General features: G+C 49.3%; 1 protein-coding gene across 4 annotated transcripts in view; it reads left to right on the top strand.

Annotated features, from left to right (window-relative positions):
- RANBP10 (RAN binding protein 10) overlaps positions 1-18993 on the top strand; it is a 101753-nt gene that overhangs the window by 64072 nt on the left and 18688 nt on the right. For all 4 annotated transcript variants that reach the window (XM_029049740.1, XM_029049741.1, XM_029049739.1 and 1 more), the window contains exons 4-5: positions 9855-10022; positions 18583-18605. In XM_029049740.1, coding sequence (XP_028905573.1) covers positions 9855-10022; positions 18583-18605 — 191 coding nt within the window. The remainder of the gene's footprint in view (positions 1-9854; positions 10023-18582; positions 18606-18993) is intronic.

Here is an 18993-nt window from a genome sequence, read left to right as displayed (position 1 = left end):
AAGTATGGATGGGAGTGGAGAGAGAGACAGGAGGACAGGAGGTCAGCAAGGAGACTGATGAAGTAATCCAAGTGGAATAGGATAAGTGATTGTATTAACGTGGCAGCGGTTTGGAAGGAGAGGAAAAGGTGGATTTTAGTGATATTGTGAAGGTGGGACCGACAGGATTTAGTGATGGATTGAATATGTGGGTTGAATGAGAGAGAGGAGTCAAGGATAGCGCCAAGGTTCCGGGCTTGTGAGACAGGAAGGATGGTGGTGCCATCTTCAGTGAGGGGGAGGATGGGGTTTGGGTGGGAAGATAAGGAGTTCTGTTTTGGACATGTTAAACTTGAGGTGACAGGTGGACATCCAAGTAGAGATGTGTTGAAGGCAAGAGAAAATGCAAGACTGCAGAGAGGGAGAGGGATCAGGGCTGGAGATATAGATTTGGATGTCATCCACATAGAGGTGGTAGTTGAAGCCATGGGAGCAAATGAGTTCTTTCATTCATTCATTCATTCATTCATTCAATAGTATTTATTGAGCGCTTACTATGTGCAGAGCACTGTACTAAGCGCTTGGGATGAACAAGTCGGCAACAGATAGAGACAGTCCCTGCCGTTTGACGGGCTTACGGTCTAATCGGGGGAGACGGACAGACGAGAACAATGGCAATAAACAGCGTCAAGGGGAAGAACATCTCGTAAAAACAATGGCAACTAAATAGAATCAAGGCGATGTACAATTCATTAACAAAATAAATAGGGTAACGAAAATATATACAGTTGAGCGGACGAGTACAGTGCTGTGGGGATGGGAAGGGAGAGGTGGAGGAGCAGCGGGAAAAGGGGAAAATGAGGCTTTAGCTGCGGAGAGGTAAAGGGGGGATGGCAGAGGGAGTAGAGGGGGAAGAGGAGCTCAGTCTGGGAACGCCTCTTGGAGGAGGTGATTTTTAAGTAGGGTTTTGAAGAGGGAAAGAGAATCAGTTTGGCGGAGGTGAGGAGGGAGGGCGTTCCGGGACCGCGGGAGGACGTGACCCGGGGGTCGATGGCGGGACAGGCGAGACCGAGGGACGGTGAGGAGGTGGGCGGCAGAGGAGCGGAGCGTGCGGGGTGGGCGGTAGAAAGAGAGAAGGGAGGAGAGGTAGGAAGGGGCAAGGTGATGGAGAGCCTTGAAGCCTAGAGTGAGGAGTTTTTGTTTGGAGCGGAGGTCGATAGGCAACCACTGGAGTTGTTTAAGAAGGGGAGTGACACGCCCAGATCGTTTCTGCAGGAAGATGAGCCGGGCAGCGGAGTGAAGAATAGACCGGAGCGGGGCGAGAGAGGAGGAAGGGAGATCAGAGAGAAGGCTGACACAGTAGTCTAGCCGGGATATAACGAGAGCCCGTAACAGTAAGGTAGCCGTTTGGGTGGAGAGGAAAGGGCGGATCTTGGCGATATTGTAGAGGTGAAACCGGCAGGTCTTGGTAACGGATAGGATGTGTGGGGTGAACGAGAGGGACGAGTCAAGGATGACACCGAGATCGCGGGCCTGAGAGACGGGAAGGATGGTCGTGCCATCCACGGTGATAGAGAAGTCTGGGAGAGGACCGGGTTTGGGAGGGAAGATGAGGAGCTCAGTCTTGCTCATGTTGAGTTTTAGGTGGCGGGCCGACATCCAGGTGGAGACGTCCTGGAGGCAGTTCTCCAAGGGAGCGGGTGTAAATGGAGGATAGAAGGGGACCCAGAACTGAACCTTGAGGGGCATCCACAGTTAGGGGGTGGGAGGCAGAGGAGGAGTCCGCAAAGAAGACTGAGAATGAGCAGCCAGAGAGATAAGAGGAGAACCAGGAGAGGACAGATCAGGTAGGACACAGTCCTGGTCCCACGTGAGACTCCCAGTCTTAATCCCCATTCTACAGATGAGATAACTGAGGCGCAGAGAAGGGAAGTGACCTGCCCAAGATCACACAGCAGATAAGTGGCAGAGCCGGGATTAGAACCCAGATCCTCTGACTCCCAGACCCGGGCTCTCTCCACTAGGCCACGCTGCTCCTCAACCATGGGGAGGGTTCGAATCCCGGCTCGGCCACTTGTCAGCTGTGTGACTGTGGGCAAGTCACTTAACTTCTCTGTGCCTCAGTTACCTCATCTGTAAAATGGGGATTAAGACTGTGAGCCCCACGTGGGACAACCTGATTCCCCTGTGTCTACCCCAGCGCTTAGAACAGTGCTCGGCACATAGTAAGCGCTTAACAAATACCAACATTATTAACACCCTTGGGAAGGGAAATGACCAACATTCTCACCGACAGTGAGCCCTCTGATGCAAGGGCTTAAATAAACATGTTTGCTTGGGAAATTCCAGAATGGAGATGGAGAGAGCCAGGAGCTCTAATGTGCCAGGCAGCCGGCTGACCATTCCACCACAAAGCCGGATGGCTCGGAGGGGGTTTCTTTTTTTCCTCCTTGCACTTCCTTCTGAATTATTTAGTTTCTCTTCTCCTGAATTGTCTCCCTGACCCACTTGTTTACTGGGGCCAACAGAGGAATTTCAGGCCATGGTGAAACTCCAGTGACACTCTCCCAGATTTAAGATTGAGCCCAACTGCCCCCCATTTCCTGGTCAGAAATATAATAACTCTGCTTTTCCCCATCGGCCCAGAGCACTGGTTTAAAGGCTGAGTGGGAGTAATTTTGGAGGAGTGGGATTTAGAGTTAGACCATCGTCTCGTCTCTGTTCAACCATTCACCTTCCGTCTGGCCCCTGCTCCCACCCCCACCCCCTTTCAGTCTGCTTAGACACCCTCCAGTTTGGTCAGGGAAAGCCTGTTGCAGGGTCAGAAGGGGCTGGACTATAGCCTTCTCCAGTTGGAGAATGCAGGTTGGAAGTATCCCATGTGTGGGAGATAGTACGGTGACCTGGGGAAGTGGGCGAGGGAGGTCCTTCCCCAGTCCACCAAACGGTGTCTCATCACTTACCTCACCAACTCTGATTTACCACCTTCGAATCTAATCTGCCACCTCCCCCACAGCTCCTGCCCCTCAAATTTGGTTCTCACCCCTTGTCGTGATCCCGGTCTTCTAGATCCATTCCACTTACCCCAGGCCATCTCACCTCACCCTGACTCCCTCCTGTCCCTTCCACCCCTAGATGCAGAATTGTCTGTCTTCATCTCCACCACCCTCACCCCCATGGCTCTCCTATCCCTTTGTCACGCTCACACCTCTATTCCACAGCCCTGGCTCACCCCCACAGTCTTCCTTCTCCCGTTCTGCACCCACGTGGTCTAACGCAGCAGGCGGAAATCCAGGCTCCATGCCTACTTCTCCCACTACGGATTTACACACTCATGCTCTCGCTCGGCTCTGTTTCGTGCTCGACAACTCTGCTGTGCCTCTCTCATTGACTCCCTCACCCACAACCCCCTATCAGCTCTTCCAAAACCTCAACTCCCTCCTGAAGTCCCTAACCCCTCCGTCACCTCCCTCTCTAACCCCATGATGACCGTGCATAGTGGATAAGCGCGGGCCTGGGAGTCAGAAGGTCATGGGTTCTAATCCCGGCCCTGCCTCTTGCCTGCTGTGTGACCTTGGGCAAGTCACTTAACTTCTCCGCGCCTCAGTTACCTCATCGGTAAAAGGAGGATCGAGCCTGTGAGCCCCACGTTGGGTAGGGACTGGGTCCAACCTGATTTGCTTGTATCCAGCCCAGCGCTTAGTATAGTGCCTGGCGTATAGTAAGCGCTTAACAGATACCACAGTTATTATCATATGACCCGGTTATCTACACTGTGGGCCAGATCAAAGCCATCAGGAATAAACTTCCCAAAACTTTGATCCTGTTTCTTCAGTTTTCTCCTGCTTCCTAGCTGTCTTCCAAAAGGAGATTCCCCCCCTACTCTTTCAGTCTACCCCCTCTGCCTGTGCCTCTCACATCCTAAAATCACTTGCTCCTGTTCTCTTCTTCTCCCTCCCGTATTCATATTCTCACTCTCCAATGGCTTCTTCTCCTCTGCTTTCACACACAAAAGTCTCCCCATTTTAAAAAGGCCCTCTCTCGACACTACGGCCCCTTCCACCTATCACCCCACTTCCCTCCTCCAACTCCTTTCCAAGTTCCTAACACCAGTCATTATATGCCCGCTGTCCTAATTTCCTCTCCACCAACTTTCTTCTCAACCCTGCAGTCTAGCTTTTGACCACTGCACTGACACTGCTCCCTGTAACGTTGTCAGTGACCTCTCTGTAGCCAAGTCCGAAGGGCTCTCTACTCCATCTTGCTCTTCCTCAACCTCTCGGCTGCTTTTGACTCCGAGGGCCACTCTCTCTTCGTTGAAAGGCTACCAGAACTCACCTTTGCTGACAAAGTATTATCTTGTTTCTCCCCCTACCTGTCTGACCGCCTCTCTTGAGTTGTGTGTCCTAGCCTGCCATCCTCTTACTGTGGGCATCCCCCAGATCTTTGGGCCGGGTCCTCTACGGTTCTCGCTTTCCCCTCGGTCTCTCAGGGAACTCATCTGCTCACATGGCTTCAGTTACCACCTCTAGGTAGATTACTCACAAATCCAATCTCTGTAGCCCTGAACTCTCATCTGATCTGCAATCCCACAGTTCTTGTTCTCAGGACATCTTCACTTGGATGTCCTACAAGCACTTCTAATGAGGTGTATTTCTCCTTGATTCTATTTACCTTAATGATGTTATCTTGTTTTGTTTTGTTCTGTTTTGCTCTGCTGTCTGTCTCCCCCATTTAGACTGTGAGCCCGTCATTGGGCAGGGGTTGTCTCTATCCGTTGCCGAACTGTACATTCCAAGCGCTTAGTACAGTGCTCTGCACATAGTAAGCGCTCAATAAATGCTATTGAATGAATAAATGAATGAGCACGTCTAAAATAGAACTACTCATCGTTCTTCATAAGCCCACTTCTCCCCCTAACTTTCCCATCTCTGGTACTTATGAAACTCAGGATACTTATTTATGGTACTCTCCACCATAAGCTTGTTGTGGACAGGGAACGTTTCTACCAGCTCTGTTATATTGTACTCTCCCTAGTGCTTAGTACAGTGGCCTGCACCCAGTAAGCACTCAGTAAATATGATCGATCGACTGATTGATTATGAAAGTACCTTCATTAGCACTCACGTATATGTTGCGTATGGCGTTATGAAGTAGCTTGACCTTGTGGATAGGGCATAGGCCTGGGAGTCAAAAGGACCTGGATTCTAATCCTGCGCCGCCACTTGTCTGCTGTGTGACCTTGGGCAAGTTACTTTACTTCTCTGTGCCGCAGTTCCCTTGTCTGCAAATGGGGATTCAATACCTCGTCTCCCTCCTACTCAGACTGTGAGCTCCATGTGGGACCAGATTGTCTTGTTTCCTATCCCGGCGCTTTGTACAGTGCTGGACACATAGTAGGTGCTTAACAAATACCACAATTATTATTATTATTTTGCTATTATTATGTGTCTGCTCAATTTCTTTAGTTAGTTAAATATTTTTTACATTGGACTTCCCCATTAGAGCATACCCTCCTTGTGGGCAGAGAATGTGTCACTTCATTATTCCGTATTTCCCAAGAGCCTAGAATGGGGCCCTGCACCAAGTGGACACTCAACGAATACTACTGCGACTATTTTTTGAGCCTGCGGAAAGGGAGAGGTCATGCTGTCTTCTCCAAGGGAATAATTAAGGTTCCTAATGGGCTTTCAGACCTCGACTGGAAGGTGCTGCTTAAAGGCTCAACACTCTGTTTTGGTTTGGGAACGTCATGTCCCTGCAGAAAGATCCACTGAGCTTCTGGGCCCAAGGCTCAGTGAAGTGCTAATTTGGAAGGCTTTTTTCGGCCCACCCTATTAATGTCTTTGCACTGGGATAATGATTGCAGTTTCCAGGGAGCAGCAAAAAGGGAGGGGGGTGTTCTTGTCACTTTTGCCCGTTCCTGTTGGCTCTGTTGGTGTTATCACTCCCCTAGTCTGCAGTCCCAAAGCTCACCCCTGACATATGAGGGGAGTGTCTGTGTCTCCCCCCCAACCCCAGCCTCCCCACCCCCATCATTCTACTTTCCCACTCTTGTCCAAGCCTGGAGCCAGCCTCATCATCTCTTTGCTCTCCTGATCCTTCAGGGCCTAGCAGAGTAGGTTTTTTGTAGCAGAACAGCATGTCCCTGAGCTTCATTTCCCAGGGCTGAAAGACTCCTTACTTACTGCCAACCCGGTGCTTGGCTGTAAATTGAGGGAAGAGTCAGACTTTTCGCTGCGGTTCTTCAACACCCGTGTTTCTCTGTTGTGCGATGCGAGCTTAACGGCAGAACGCCATGGGGAGGCTCTGGCATAGGAGCTCCCGTTGCTTTCCCCGAACAGCCCGGGCCATTTTCCGAAACGACACAGGGCTGGACTGGAGATGTGACCTTTGGCTCAAAGGAGCCTCCTCCCTCCCTCCCCCAGCCCTTCCCTGTTTGGACAATTTTCTTCTGCTGCAGAGTAGGTTCAGGGAAGTCGACATCGCACGTCGAGGACCACCTGGACGGTATTGCCTTCTTTTCCATTTCATTTTATGTTCCTGTCAGATTTTCAGTCAGACAAAATGAAGACCAGCTCTACAGTTTGTCAAGATTTAAAATATATTGTGATCCAAGCACCAAAAGAATCGTTCCCCCGGTTAATTGCTTCTCTCCCCTCTTTCGGTAAAAAGTAAGCGCAGAGGGTTCCTATAGCTTGGGATCACAAGGTTTTGGGATTTTTTTCCCCTCCTTTGCCCACAACAGTGCTCCTGTTTCTGCAGCAGCCCTCCTGAAGTGATTTCCTCTGGTCTTCGCACATCCCTGGGAGAGGAGAGTGGAGCAGGGCTGATGATCCCCTAGTTATAAACGGAAATGGATGGGCAGAGAGGTTAAATTACATGGCCCAGGTCAAATGAGTCCATCAGTCAGTGTTATTTAGTGAGCCCTTACTGTGGGCAGAGCACTGTACTAAGCACTTAGGAGAGTTCAGTATAACAAAGTTGGGGGACATGTTTCCTGCCCATGAGGCGCTTACAATCTAGAGTCCGTGCTATGCCAGGTCTCTTAGTTCCTTGGCCATGGCTGTGTCCAGTAGCCCGCAGAGTCGTTTGCTTTAATCTATTCAATTCCCCAGCAGTCTTTCATTCCTTGGGGTTCCAGGTTTGGAAGTATTCTGAAGTAATAATTGCAGTATTTGTTAGGGGCTTACTGGGCTCCAAGCCCTGTGCTAAACGCCAGCGTTAGATCTAGTGCATTCTGATCAGAGATGGTCTCTGTCCCACACAGGGCTCACAGTCTAAGGGGGAGGGAGAACGGGCATTTCATCCCCGTTTTAAAGAGGAGGAAACCGAGGCCCAGAAAAGTAAAATGACTTGTCCAAAGTCACCCAGCAGGTGAGTGACAGAGCCGGGATTAGAACCCTGGTCTCCTGACTTCCCAAGTTCCATGCTCTTTCCACTAGGCCACACTGCTTCTCAATCTCCTCCATAATCAGTAAGATATTTATTTCCTTTAGATGGCCGTTTGGGTTTAGCATTGGACTGAGAGAGAAGGAGAGAAACCTTCAGTGATCTCTCACTGCCTCTGATGGGGAAAATTAGGGTCATGGATGTACCTGGAATTGCAATTTTTCAAGGGAAAAGATTGTCTGGGAGCAATGTCACTGTGCCTCATTCCCTGAAGCATGATGCTCATCCTGTCCCGGGTCTTAGAGTTTTTGTCTGGTCATGCATTTCATCTGGGAAGCCTGCTGGTTTAATATCTTTCCAACTCAGAATTCAGAATGACCTCGAGAAACCTTGTCACCATGATCTGAGTGTAAAGAGTGATCACTGACCAAACTTAGAGAAAACCATATTCATTCATTCAGTCATATTTATTGAGCACTTACTGTGCGCAGAACACTGTGCTAAGTGCTTGGGGAAGTACATATAACAATAAATAACACATTCCCAGCCCACAGCGAGCCTTTTATGCTTTGACAGAAGAATCCAGAATGGCACGGCAGGCCAGCTGTCCATTGGAAATACTTCCTCCTCCTCCTCCTCCTCCTCCTCCTCCTCCTCCTCCTCCTCCTCTCTTGTACCTTCAGGTGGGCAGTTTTCCCCCGCCCCCCACCCTTTATATCAATCTGCCCTTTTTACAGCTTTGGGTCTTACACGACTTATTTCAGGCCCAATGTGGGATGCCTAGCCCTGAAACAGTGCACTTCACTTGGAGCAGATGGTGAATCCCTTCTTTGTGAAATAAAGAAATTAGTGCAAGACAACTGTACAGCCACATTTTGCAATTCAAAGCACAGGGAATTAATTAGGAAACAGTCCTCTCCTTTGGGTAGGGATTGTCTCTATTTGTTGCCGAACTGTACTTTCCAAGCGCTTAGTCCAGCGCTCTGCACACAGGAAGAGCTTGATGCGATTGAATGAATGAACCCCTTCAGCTCAGTGCTGTGGGCAGTTTGGATGTGCCTTGAGCATTACTCCCATCTCCTCCTTTCAGGACTATAAATTTCCTACCATCAGGACCAGGCCAAAAAGAACTGTGCTCTCGTTGTCTTGGTGCAGATAAACTGCACCCAAGATACAGAAGCTGGGGCCTGAACCTTTGAAGAGGGAAAAAACTGAGCCCATTTCAGTGGACAGCTCCTGCCCTGTTGATTTCGAGCTCGACCTCTAGGCATGAAATGGTTTGGCAGTGCAAGTGCCAGGGTAGAGGCAGAGTTTCCTGCCAGCTGCTGAGCAGACATTCTAGCATCTAGGTAAGAAGAAGAGGGGAGTCCCAGCCTCTCGCTGGCTGAGCTGTCAGCCCCACACCTCAGCGGCACGAGGGGCAGATGGCCGCGTCCTACTTGGTTGTGCTGTCTTGCTCTCTGGGAGCAGCATATAAAAGTCTCTGGGATGAGAGAAAGTGGGGCAGAGTGCTCAGACCTTAGCACAAGGAAGGGAACTAAGAGATTAAAGGAGCTGGGGGAAGGTGTCACTAGTTTTCTGATTAATCTTTTTTGTGTTTCCTGGAGATGCTGTCAGCCCAGAAGGGCCTTAATCCGTGTGTCTATCTGTCTAATGGAGAATCAGTCAGTGATATTCATTAAGCACTTAACTGTGGGCAGAGCACTGTATTAAGCACTTGGGAGAGTGTAGTACAACAGTTGATAGACAGGTTCCCTGCCCGCAAAGAGCTCCCAGTCTAGAAGGAGAGACAGACATGAAAGTAAATGATGGATATGCACCCAAGCGCCGTGGGGCTGAGGGTGGGGTGAACGTCAAGAGCTAAAGTAAGCTTGTTTCGGGCAGGGAACGTGTCCACAACTCCATTGTATTGTACTCTCTGAAGCACCCGATACGGTGCTCCAGATACAGTAAGCACTCACTAAACACGATCCATCGATTAAAGGGTACAGATCCAAGTGAATAGGCGAGGCAGAAAGGAGAGGGAGGAGGGGAAAGGAGGGCTTAGTCGGTGACGGCCTCATGGAGGAGATGTGATTTTGATAAGGCCTCACCCCTTCTCCTTCAAGGGGGCCTGGAAGGAAAGGTTGTGGATTGGGTGGGTATTTTGAAGCAGAAGGGGCATAGCACACTGTAAGAGGACTTGGGAGTGAGTGGGTGGTGGACATTTGGCACTCAAGCGACAAGCGTGACAGCATCAGACCCAGTTCTCACTCAAGTTGTCTTCAGACCTGCCACTTCAGAACGGAGCCTTCTCATACACTGGGAGCTTCTCCCTGGTGCTGCTCGTTGCAGGCAGGGAACGTCTCTACCAACTCTGTTATATTGTACTCTCCCGAGCACTCAGTACAGTGCTCTGCACACAGTTAAGCACTCAATAAGATCGATTGGGAGCATCTACTAACAGTAGTTCAGCTAACGATTCTCTTCCCCCCCGCTCACAGGTTGGGATAAACATTCATATGGCTACCATGGTGACGATGGACATTCATTCTGCTCCTCTGGGACCGGGCAGCCCTACGGCCCCACATTCACTACTGGCGACGTGATTGGCTGCTGTGTCAACCTCATCAACAACACCTGCTTCTACACAAAGAACGGGCACAGTCTAGGTAGGCGAATGGGGCATCCTTTGGGCTCAACAGACCTGGTCGGGACTGCTTCCCAAGCCTGGATCTTTATTTTGAGGTATACACTTGGCCCAGTTGAAGCTCCTGCATGGAAAACTTGCTCACTAGGTGTTCCTGGCCTCTGTGTGATGCGAGGAAGATTACAGGCATTGCCGGAGACTAAGCTCCTTCTAGACCGTAAGCTCGTTTTGGGCAGGGAACGTATCTGCTAATTCTGTTGTATCGGTCTCTCCCAAACCCTTAGTACAGTGTTTTGCACACAGTAAGTGCTCAATCAATACTATTGATTGATTGAAGTACCCTAGGCTACCAGTCACAGGGACTGTGGCGTCAAGCTCGGAGGATCACGTGTTCTGTTCTCCCTTGGATGGCGCAGCTCAACCACAGGATTTCAGCTAACGTGGCTCAGTGGATAGAGCACAGGCCTGGGAGTCAGAAGGACCTGGGTTCTAATCTCGGCTCTGCCACGTGTCTGCTGTGCGACCTTGGGCAAGTCACTTCCCTTCTCTGGGCCTCAGTTACCTCATCTGTAAAATAATAATAATAATGATGTTATTTGTTAAGTGCTTACTGTGTGCCAAGCACTGTTCTAAGTGCTGGGGTAGCTACAAGGTAATCCCATGTGGGGCTCACAGTCTTCATCCCCATTTTACAGATGAGGTAACTGAGGCACAGACAAGTTAAGTGACTTGCCCAAAGTCACACAGCTGACAAGTGGCGGAGCCGGGATTAGAACCCACGACCTCTGACTCCCAAGCTCGGGCTCTTTCCACTAAGCCACACTGCTTCTCTAAAATGGGACTAAGAGTGGGAATAATAACAACAGGGACTGTGTCCAACCTCATTAACTGGTATCATCCCTAGCGCTTAGAGCAGTGCTTAACAAGTACCATAATAATAATTATTATTTGGCAAGAGCTTCAGGTGCTCTTATAGCAGTCTGGCCCTGATTCTTGGGATCAGTCAGTCACTCGTATTGATTGAGGGCTTACCATGTGCAGAGCACTGAAGTAAGTGCTTGGGAGAGTACACTGTAACAGACACATTCCCTGCCCACATGAGCTTACAGTCTGGAGGATCAGGAAATGTACGTCCCCCCTCCATGGGGCAGGTGTGATTCACGTCACTGCAGCTATCTTCCCAATCACTGAGTTCTGGGATGTGGTACTTTGAAGGAATGGAAGGAGAGTGGGAGAAAGTTCCTTTGGAAAAGCTCTGCCGCCTCCCGTCCGTTGGCCGGTCAGAACCGCATCCCTGCGATGTGCCAAAGGAAGGGCAGGGAAAGCCTTTGAGCCCAGTCAGGCGATGGGACAAGGGGTAAGAGTCCCTGGGTAAGGAGAGGGGAGCTGGTAGACTGAGTCCAGGAGTCAGATCCATGATCACCAAGGCTTGAAGAAAAACAAGCAGGATGAGATGTGTGGAGCTGAAATGAAATGAGCTGCCACTGTCTGCCTGCCTTCTGTGTCGTCGCTATGGAATGATGCCTTCCTCGGAAGAGTTTGCTCCCCAGACTGCCCCGGAGAGCGTGGATGATGCTCGGTGGGGGGGTGAAGTTGAACTGGGTGGGAGGGGCGGGGAGAGGGCACAAGGGGTGTTGGGGTGGGGGGAATGAACTGTAGAGGGGCCGGGCGGGGAGAGGCAGTTTGCATCAGGTGTGATGTCCTTTGCAGGAGTATGAGATGTGGACCAAGAATGGGGCAATAGTTACTCTGGCAGAAACACATCCGACTGATAAAAGGTGCACGAGACTGTATATTGTCAAATATCCCTGTAAACTGTAAGCTCCTTGGGGGCAAGGGATCGTGTCTGTTGGCTCCATTGTATTGGACTCTCCCAAGCGCTTAGTACAGTGCTCTGCACCCAGCAAGCCCTCAATAAATACCGTGGATTGCTTGAGACATTTGCCGCAGGGAGTGGCAGAGGAAGGGGTCGCTCAGAAGCCCATCCCTGAAGAGGGGCTTTTCTCTTTGACATTTTCACAGAGGCTCCCAGACCCTCTGGAATGCCACCTGGGTATCCCTCCCTCTTACTCCAGTTCTCAGGGCATTAGCAGTTTGATGTGAGCTGAGGGCAGGGTTTGTCTTCACGCAGGCACCTGGGACACATGTTGCTTTAGTAATTGAGGCTCAGCTACTTGGCCCGCATTAGCGTCTGGGAACCAAGAAGCAGTGGGAGTAGAGCAGAAACTACTGCCAATCTGGGTGTCTGCTTTCCCCTCTTTCAATCAATCGATCGATCAGTCGTATTTATCGAGTGCTTACTGTGTGCAGAGCACTGTACTAAGCCCTTAGGAGAGTACAGTATAACAGTATGACAGACACTTTCCCTGTTCACAACGAGCTTACAGTCTAGAGGTGGGGACAGACATTAATCTAAATAAATCAATTATGGCTATGTACCTGAATGCTGCGGGGCTGGGGGGGGGGGGGGACGAATAAAGGGAGCAAGTCAGGGCAACGCAGAAGGGAGTGGAAGAAAAGGGAAAGGGCTTAGTCAGGGAAGGCCTCTTGGAAGAGATATGCCTTCACTAAGTTCTGGGATCTCCCTGGAATTCAGCTGTTAGTCAATTGTATTTATTGAGTATTTATTTACTGTGTGCAGAGCACTGTACTAAGTGCTTGGGGGGCGGGGTACAATATAGCAATAAGCAGACATATTCCCTGTCCACAACGAGTTTAAAATTAGAGGGGAGACATACATTAAAATAAATTACAGATATGTACGTAAGAGCTGGGGGCATGAGGTGGGGGGGGATGAATAAAGGGAGCAAGTCAGAGTGATGCAGAAGGGAGTGAAAGAAGAGGAAAGGAGGACTTAATCAGGGAAGGCCTCTTGGAGGTGATATGCCTTCAATAAGACTTTGAAGTGGGTGAGAGTAATTGTCTATTAGATATGGCGGGGAGTGTTGGTGGGGGCACATTCCAGGCTGGAGGCAGGATGTGGGCGAGAGGTCGGCAGTGAGATAGATGAGATTGAGGTACAGTGAGAAGATTAGCATTAGGGGAGCAAAGTGTGTGGGCTGGGTTGTAGTAAGAGCAGTGTGGCTTAGTGGAAAGAGCACAGGCTTAGGAGTCAGAGGTCATGGGTTCTAATCCTGGCTCCACCACTTATCAACTGTGTGATTTTGGGCAAGTCACTTAACTTCTCTGTGCCTCAGTTACCTCATCTGTAAAATGGGGATTAAGCCTTTGAGTCCTATGTGGGACAACCTGATTACCTTGTATCTGCCCCAGCACTTAGAACAGTGCTTGGCATATAGTAAGCGCTTAACAAATAACATATATATATATATAGATAGATATAGATATAGATAGAGATATATATTTTTTTTTTGAGAAACAGCGTGGCTTAGTGGATAGAGCACAAGCCTGGAAGTCAGGAGGTCCTGGGTTCTAATCCCGGATCTTCCACATCTGCTGTATGACCTTGGGCAAGTCACTTTACTTCTCTGGGCCTCAGTTACCTCATCTGTAAAATGGGGATTGAGTGTGAGCCCTATGTGGGACTCAATAAATACTATTGAGTGCTCAATAAATACTATTGAATGAATGAATGACAGGGACTGTGTCCAACCTGACTGACTAATTTGTGTCTACCCCAGCCCTTAGAACAGTGCTTGGCACATAGGAGAGTTGTGAGGTGAGGTAGGAGGGGGCAAGGTGATTGATTCATTCATTCATTCATTCAGTCGTATTTATTGAGTGCTTACTGTGTGCAGAGCACTGTACTAAGCGCTTGGAAAGTACAATTCAGCAACAGAGACAATCCCCACCCAACAACGGGCTCACAGTCGAGAAGTCTTGATTGATTTAAAGCTGATGATGGGGAGTGTGTTTGATGCGAAAGTGGATGAGCCACCACTGGAGGTTCTTGAGGAGGGGGGAACATATGGTCTAAACATTTTTGTAGAAAACTGATCCAGGCAGCAGAATAAAGTATGGACTGGAGTGAGGAAACTGTTTAAAGGAAGGTTCCCAGTTTGCCTCAGGCACACTGTGAATTTACAGACCCATGGGGCAGATGGGACCCCACTGGCCCTTGTTCTTGGGTGGTATCTGTCTCCAGTGGAGGTTTCCACTTGTTTGGCAATCTCAGGAGTCTTGGTGAATCACCACCTGCTCCCCAACCTGAATGACTCCCCAACCCGATGAGGAGCAGCATGGCTCAGTGGAAAGAGCCTGGGCTTCGGAGTCAGAGGTCATGGGTTCGACTCCTGGCTCTGCCACTTGTCAGCTCTGTGACTGTGGGCAAGTCACTTAACTTCTCTGTGCCTCAGTTACCTCATCTGTAAAATGGGGATTAACGGTGAGCCTCACATGGGACAACCTGATTACCCTGTATCTACCCCAGTGCTTAGGACAGTGCTCTGCACATAGTAAGTGCTTAACAAATGCCAACATTATTATTATGACTCTTGCTGCCTCCCACAGCTTATCTGTCCTGGCCAAGGCACCAGAGGGCAACTGCATCTCCAGGGACATAGCTCAGTAGAAGCAGATCTTTGGGACCGTTTGGCTGATTGGCAGCTCCTCCAGGGCATGGACCATGCGTTTGGCTTCTGTTGTACACACACAGCTTGAGGGTTAGATTCTTGATGAACCCCGAGTTGAGGAGATCACGTCTTAGAGTACCTGCGCCTTAACTGACGCCACGCTCCCGGGCACAACTGTTTCTTCCAACATTGCATTGAGTTATATTCAGTTAGATGTCCGTTGCTAGGAGAATGTTCCCTAAATCCCTGACAGCATTCTCTCCAAAACACAAAGGGGAAGACCCACATTATGGAGGAATGAACTGAACTCAAGCAGTTTGTACCAGTGCTGGGTATGCAGTCGGTGTTCAGTAGTCCATCAGTCAATGGTATTTGTTGAACGCTTGGTACGCCATGAACGCTGTACTAGGCGCTTGGGAGAGTTGAGCACAGGAGAGTAAGTAGGACACGATTTCTGCCCTGACAAATCCACTGGGAGAGACAGACGTTAAAGTAAATCAAGATCCCTGACCTCGAAGAATTTACAGTCAAGCAGGGCAGAACGACATTAAAAATAAATATCATTAATGATGACGATTATGATCAGTGATTAAATTTTCCTTCAGAGGAGATTCATTTTGTTCCCAGCTTCAGTTCCTCAATATTATTTATTGAACACTCATTGTGGGCAGAGCACTCTGCTAGGTGCTTCAGAGCACAGTGTAACCAAAAGACGTGGTCCATGCCCTCCATGGCTTTGCTCTAATCTGATTAAGTTCTGCTGTGCCGTGTCACATTTTTCCGGGAATCGAGCCAATCAACAGCGTGTGTTCAGTAGGGGCTTCCTGCCTTTCATTTCCATTAACTGATAGTTTCTGGCTTCTCCAGACACACGAGTACATGTTTGGCATGGGAGAGTGCCACCATACATCTTTACTAGATGGCCAGCGTGCCTACCCGTGGAAGCCCAGAGGTCACTTACCTCCAGGTTGATTTTCAAGTCACTGCTCAGAAAAAACTCTACAGACCTCTCTTGTGCTTTCAGTCTCGCCCCCTTCTTTTCTGGTAGAAGCGACTTCCAGAAAGAGGCACAGCCCTCACTTAACTGGCGATCTTGACACATGCCCCGATTTATCCCACTCTCTCCCACTCTGTCAAAAAGGCCAGAAAGGCAATTCCCTTCAGACTGCTGAGTCTCCTGACTGAAGGAGGAAGGCCCAGGGCATAGGACGCTGCTCCCTTTCCCTCAGCTTCTGCCAGTCAGGATTTGGGTTGAGAGTGTCTCAGATCAAAACCTCATTGTTATGGGGGTGGCACGGGGGGGGCCATAATGTCACCGGTTAGCGATTCCTGTCTTCCCGAGAACACAAACGGTCCTTCTCCCTGGCCAAAGCTGACCCACTTCTTACTGAAGCGCCTCTCCCACCCGCTGGCCCAGGCTGTTCTAATTTTCACAGCTTTCAAATAAAGCAGCTGGATATGTGCTGAAATCCCCAGCACACCCACCTCAGCCCACTGGGCCTCTCTGAATCACCTCCATCCCCTTCATACTCGGGAACAGATGTGGTCTGGGGTGATTTTCCCAGCGGTTCTATTTTTGGCTCATTTTAGCAGCATAACAGTTACTACCTGACCAGCTATGAGTCCACAGTGGGTAGCTGAGTAAATTGTGGTCAGTTAATTCAAGAAGGAGGTTTCTAGGTTGGGCCGTCATTTAAACTAAAAAATAATCCAGCAATGGAAGCGGGAGTGTTTCTCTGAGAATAAACCTTATCCAGTTATCTTGCTGTTTAGCAATTTACTGCTTATTTGTGCCCCTCTATGATAACAATAATAGTAATCGTGGTATTTAGGTGCTTACTGTGTGCCAAGCATTGTACCAAGTGCTAAGGTAGATCAGGTATTGAATCCCCATTCTGGAGATGAGGGAACCGAGGCACAGAGAAGTGAATTGACTTGTCCATGATTACACGGCAGACAGGTGTCGGAGCTGGGGTTAGAATTCAGGTCCTCTGTCTCCCAGGCCCGTGCTCTTTCAACCAGGCCATGCTGTTTCTCAACCCTTGTGAAGTGCAGCAATAGCAAAAGTGTTTACAGAGTGCCTACTATGTGCAGAACACTGTGTTGGGCACTTGGGAAACCTGTAAAAGAGGTGAGTCTGTAAATTCCTTGTGAGCGTGGCTATGGGAAGCAGTGTGGCTCAGTGGAAAGAGCCTGGGCTTCAGAGTCAGAGGTCATGGGTTCGACTCCCAGCTCTGCCACTTTTCAGCTGTGTGACTATGGGCAAGTCACTTAACTTCTCTGTGCCTCAGTTATCTCTTCTGTAAAATGGGGATTAACTGTGAGCCTCATGTGGGACAACCTGATTACCCTGTATCTACCCCAGGGCTTAGAACAGTGCTCTGCACATAGTAAGCGCTTAACAAATACCAACATTATTAACGCATATTGTACTAACCCCAGCATGTAGTCCATTGCTCTGCACACGGTAAGTGCTCAATAAATATGATTGATTGATTGGATGAGGAGCTTACAATCCAAAGAAAGAGATAGCCGGCTGGCTGGGAGGAGGAATGTTCAGTAGAAACCTTTATTTTGTCTCCTGTATTCTTTGATTTTTCTCATATATTAGAACACCAAGCCAGAAAACCTTTTGTAAGTGTCACATCTCCCTCTCAGGGTCGCACCTGGAGAGTTTTCAGTACTCTACCAGTCTTGACTATGGGAGGGAGAGTCAAGCAGAGGCCTACCCATTCCTAGCTTGGGCAGTGGCTAGCAAGTGGAAGGCAATCTGTTACAAGTCAAAACTCACCCGTGCTGGGCAGCAGCGGCACGGGAGAGAGTCGAGGGCGGAGACTCAAGTTTAAAGCGTGGAAGGAGGCAACGGTAAACCACTTCCGTATTTTTACCAAGAAAACTCTATGGACCCCCTCCCGGAACGATCGCAGATGAAGGTGGGGCATTCTGGGAGAGATGCGTCCGTGGTGTCGCTATGGGTCGGAGACGACTCGACGGCATAAGACAAGACAATTGTCACATACTTGACTGATTTCCCCCCAAAAATATGCCATAGTAGCAACGGCATTTATCGAACACCACTGGATGGTAAGTGCTAAGTGTTGTACCAAGTGCTTGGGAAGTACAAACAAGCAAGCGGGACATTCCCTCCCCACAGGGAGCAGTACTGGGAAGAAAAAGACATAAAACTCAATCCTGTGCCCTAGACCCCAATTCCTTTCAACTCTTAAAAATACTAGCTCCCACCCTCCGCCTCTCTGCCCATTATCTTTAACCTCTCACTGTATATCCAGAAGGACATTCCACATGGCCATCCATTCTAGTTAACATCACTGCCGGGAAAGTGCATCCTGAGATACAAGTAACCATATCAGACACAGTCTGTGTCCCACACGAAGTTCACTGTCTAGGAGGGAGGGAGAACAGGCATTTTTATCCTCTATTTTACAGGTAGGGGAACTGAGATACGGAGAAATCGGTGACTTGTCCAAGGTCACCCAGCAGGCAAGTGGCAGAGCTGGGACTGGATTCTGGGTCTCTTGGGCTTCCAGCTTCGTGCTTTTTGCACTAGGCCGTGCTTCCCGGATGATTTCAGTGTGATCCTGTCTGAAGATGGGGGGTGGACTAAATCACCTATCAAAGTACTTTCTAGCCGTGGGATTCCACAGCGCTCTCAGTGAGGGAGTCAAAAGAGGGAGTCGATTAGACTGTAAGCCCGTCAAACGGCAGGGACTGTCTCTATCTGTTGCCGACTTGTTCATTCCAAGCGCTTGGTACAGTGCTCTGCACATAGTAAGCGCTCAATAAATACTATTGAATGAAAAGGAAAAGAGGCTTCTTCTGAGATGCTGACTGACAGGCCTTCAATTTCCCCCGTACTTCTGGTTTTCCGGGGAGGGGTAGGAAGGTGAGGAAAGACCAGATCAAAAATGTCCAGGGACAAGTCTGTTTAAGATTCACTGAGACAGAGTAACATGTGTCACCTGTTAAAGCCTTAGGTAAGTGGGAACCACAGCCTCTGTTCTTTTTAATGATTATTTTTTCCTCCCACAGGTATAGCCTTTACAGACCTCCCTGTGAGTATCCACACTTTTGGTATTTTCAATAAGGATGTAAAGTGAAGGGAGGGGGAAAGAGGGTGTCTTGTCTCCTACTTAATGTCTTGTGAAGAAGGGAGCGGTAGCTCTTAACAAACTGTGAATTTCCTGGCTGACGCAGCTGAATCCAAATACAGTGCTCCCTTTTTGTACGGCCACCATCCCTCCCATACTGCAGGGTAGGGTCTCTCTGGAATGTTCACACCCACAGCATTTTGGGGAGAGCTGGCCCGGGTAGCTCAGAATTATCGTCATCATTATTATTATTGTATTTGTTAAACGCTTGTATCTATCCCAGCGCTCAGTACAGTGCCTGGCACATAGGAAGCACTTAACAAATACCATAAAGAAACCCTCTTCTCTCCAC

The sequence above is a fragment of the Ornithorhynchus anatinus genome, chromosome X1 (assembly GCF_004115215.2).
Source record: "Ornithorhynchus anatinus isolate Pmale09 chromosome X1, mOrnAna1.pri.v4, whole genome shotgun sequence".
NCBI lineage: Eukaryota > Metazoa > Chordata > Mammalia > Monotremata > Ornithorhynchidae > Ornithorhynchus > Ornithorhynchus anatinus.
The sequence above is the reverse complement of the archived record's forward strand: the minus strand, read 5'-3'. Positions and strand labels throughout refer to the sequence as shown.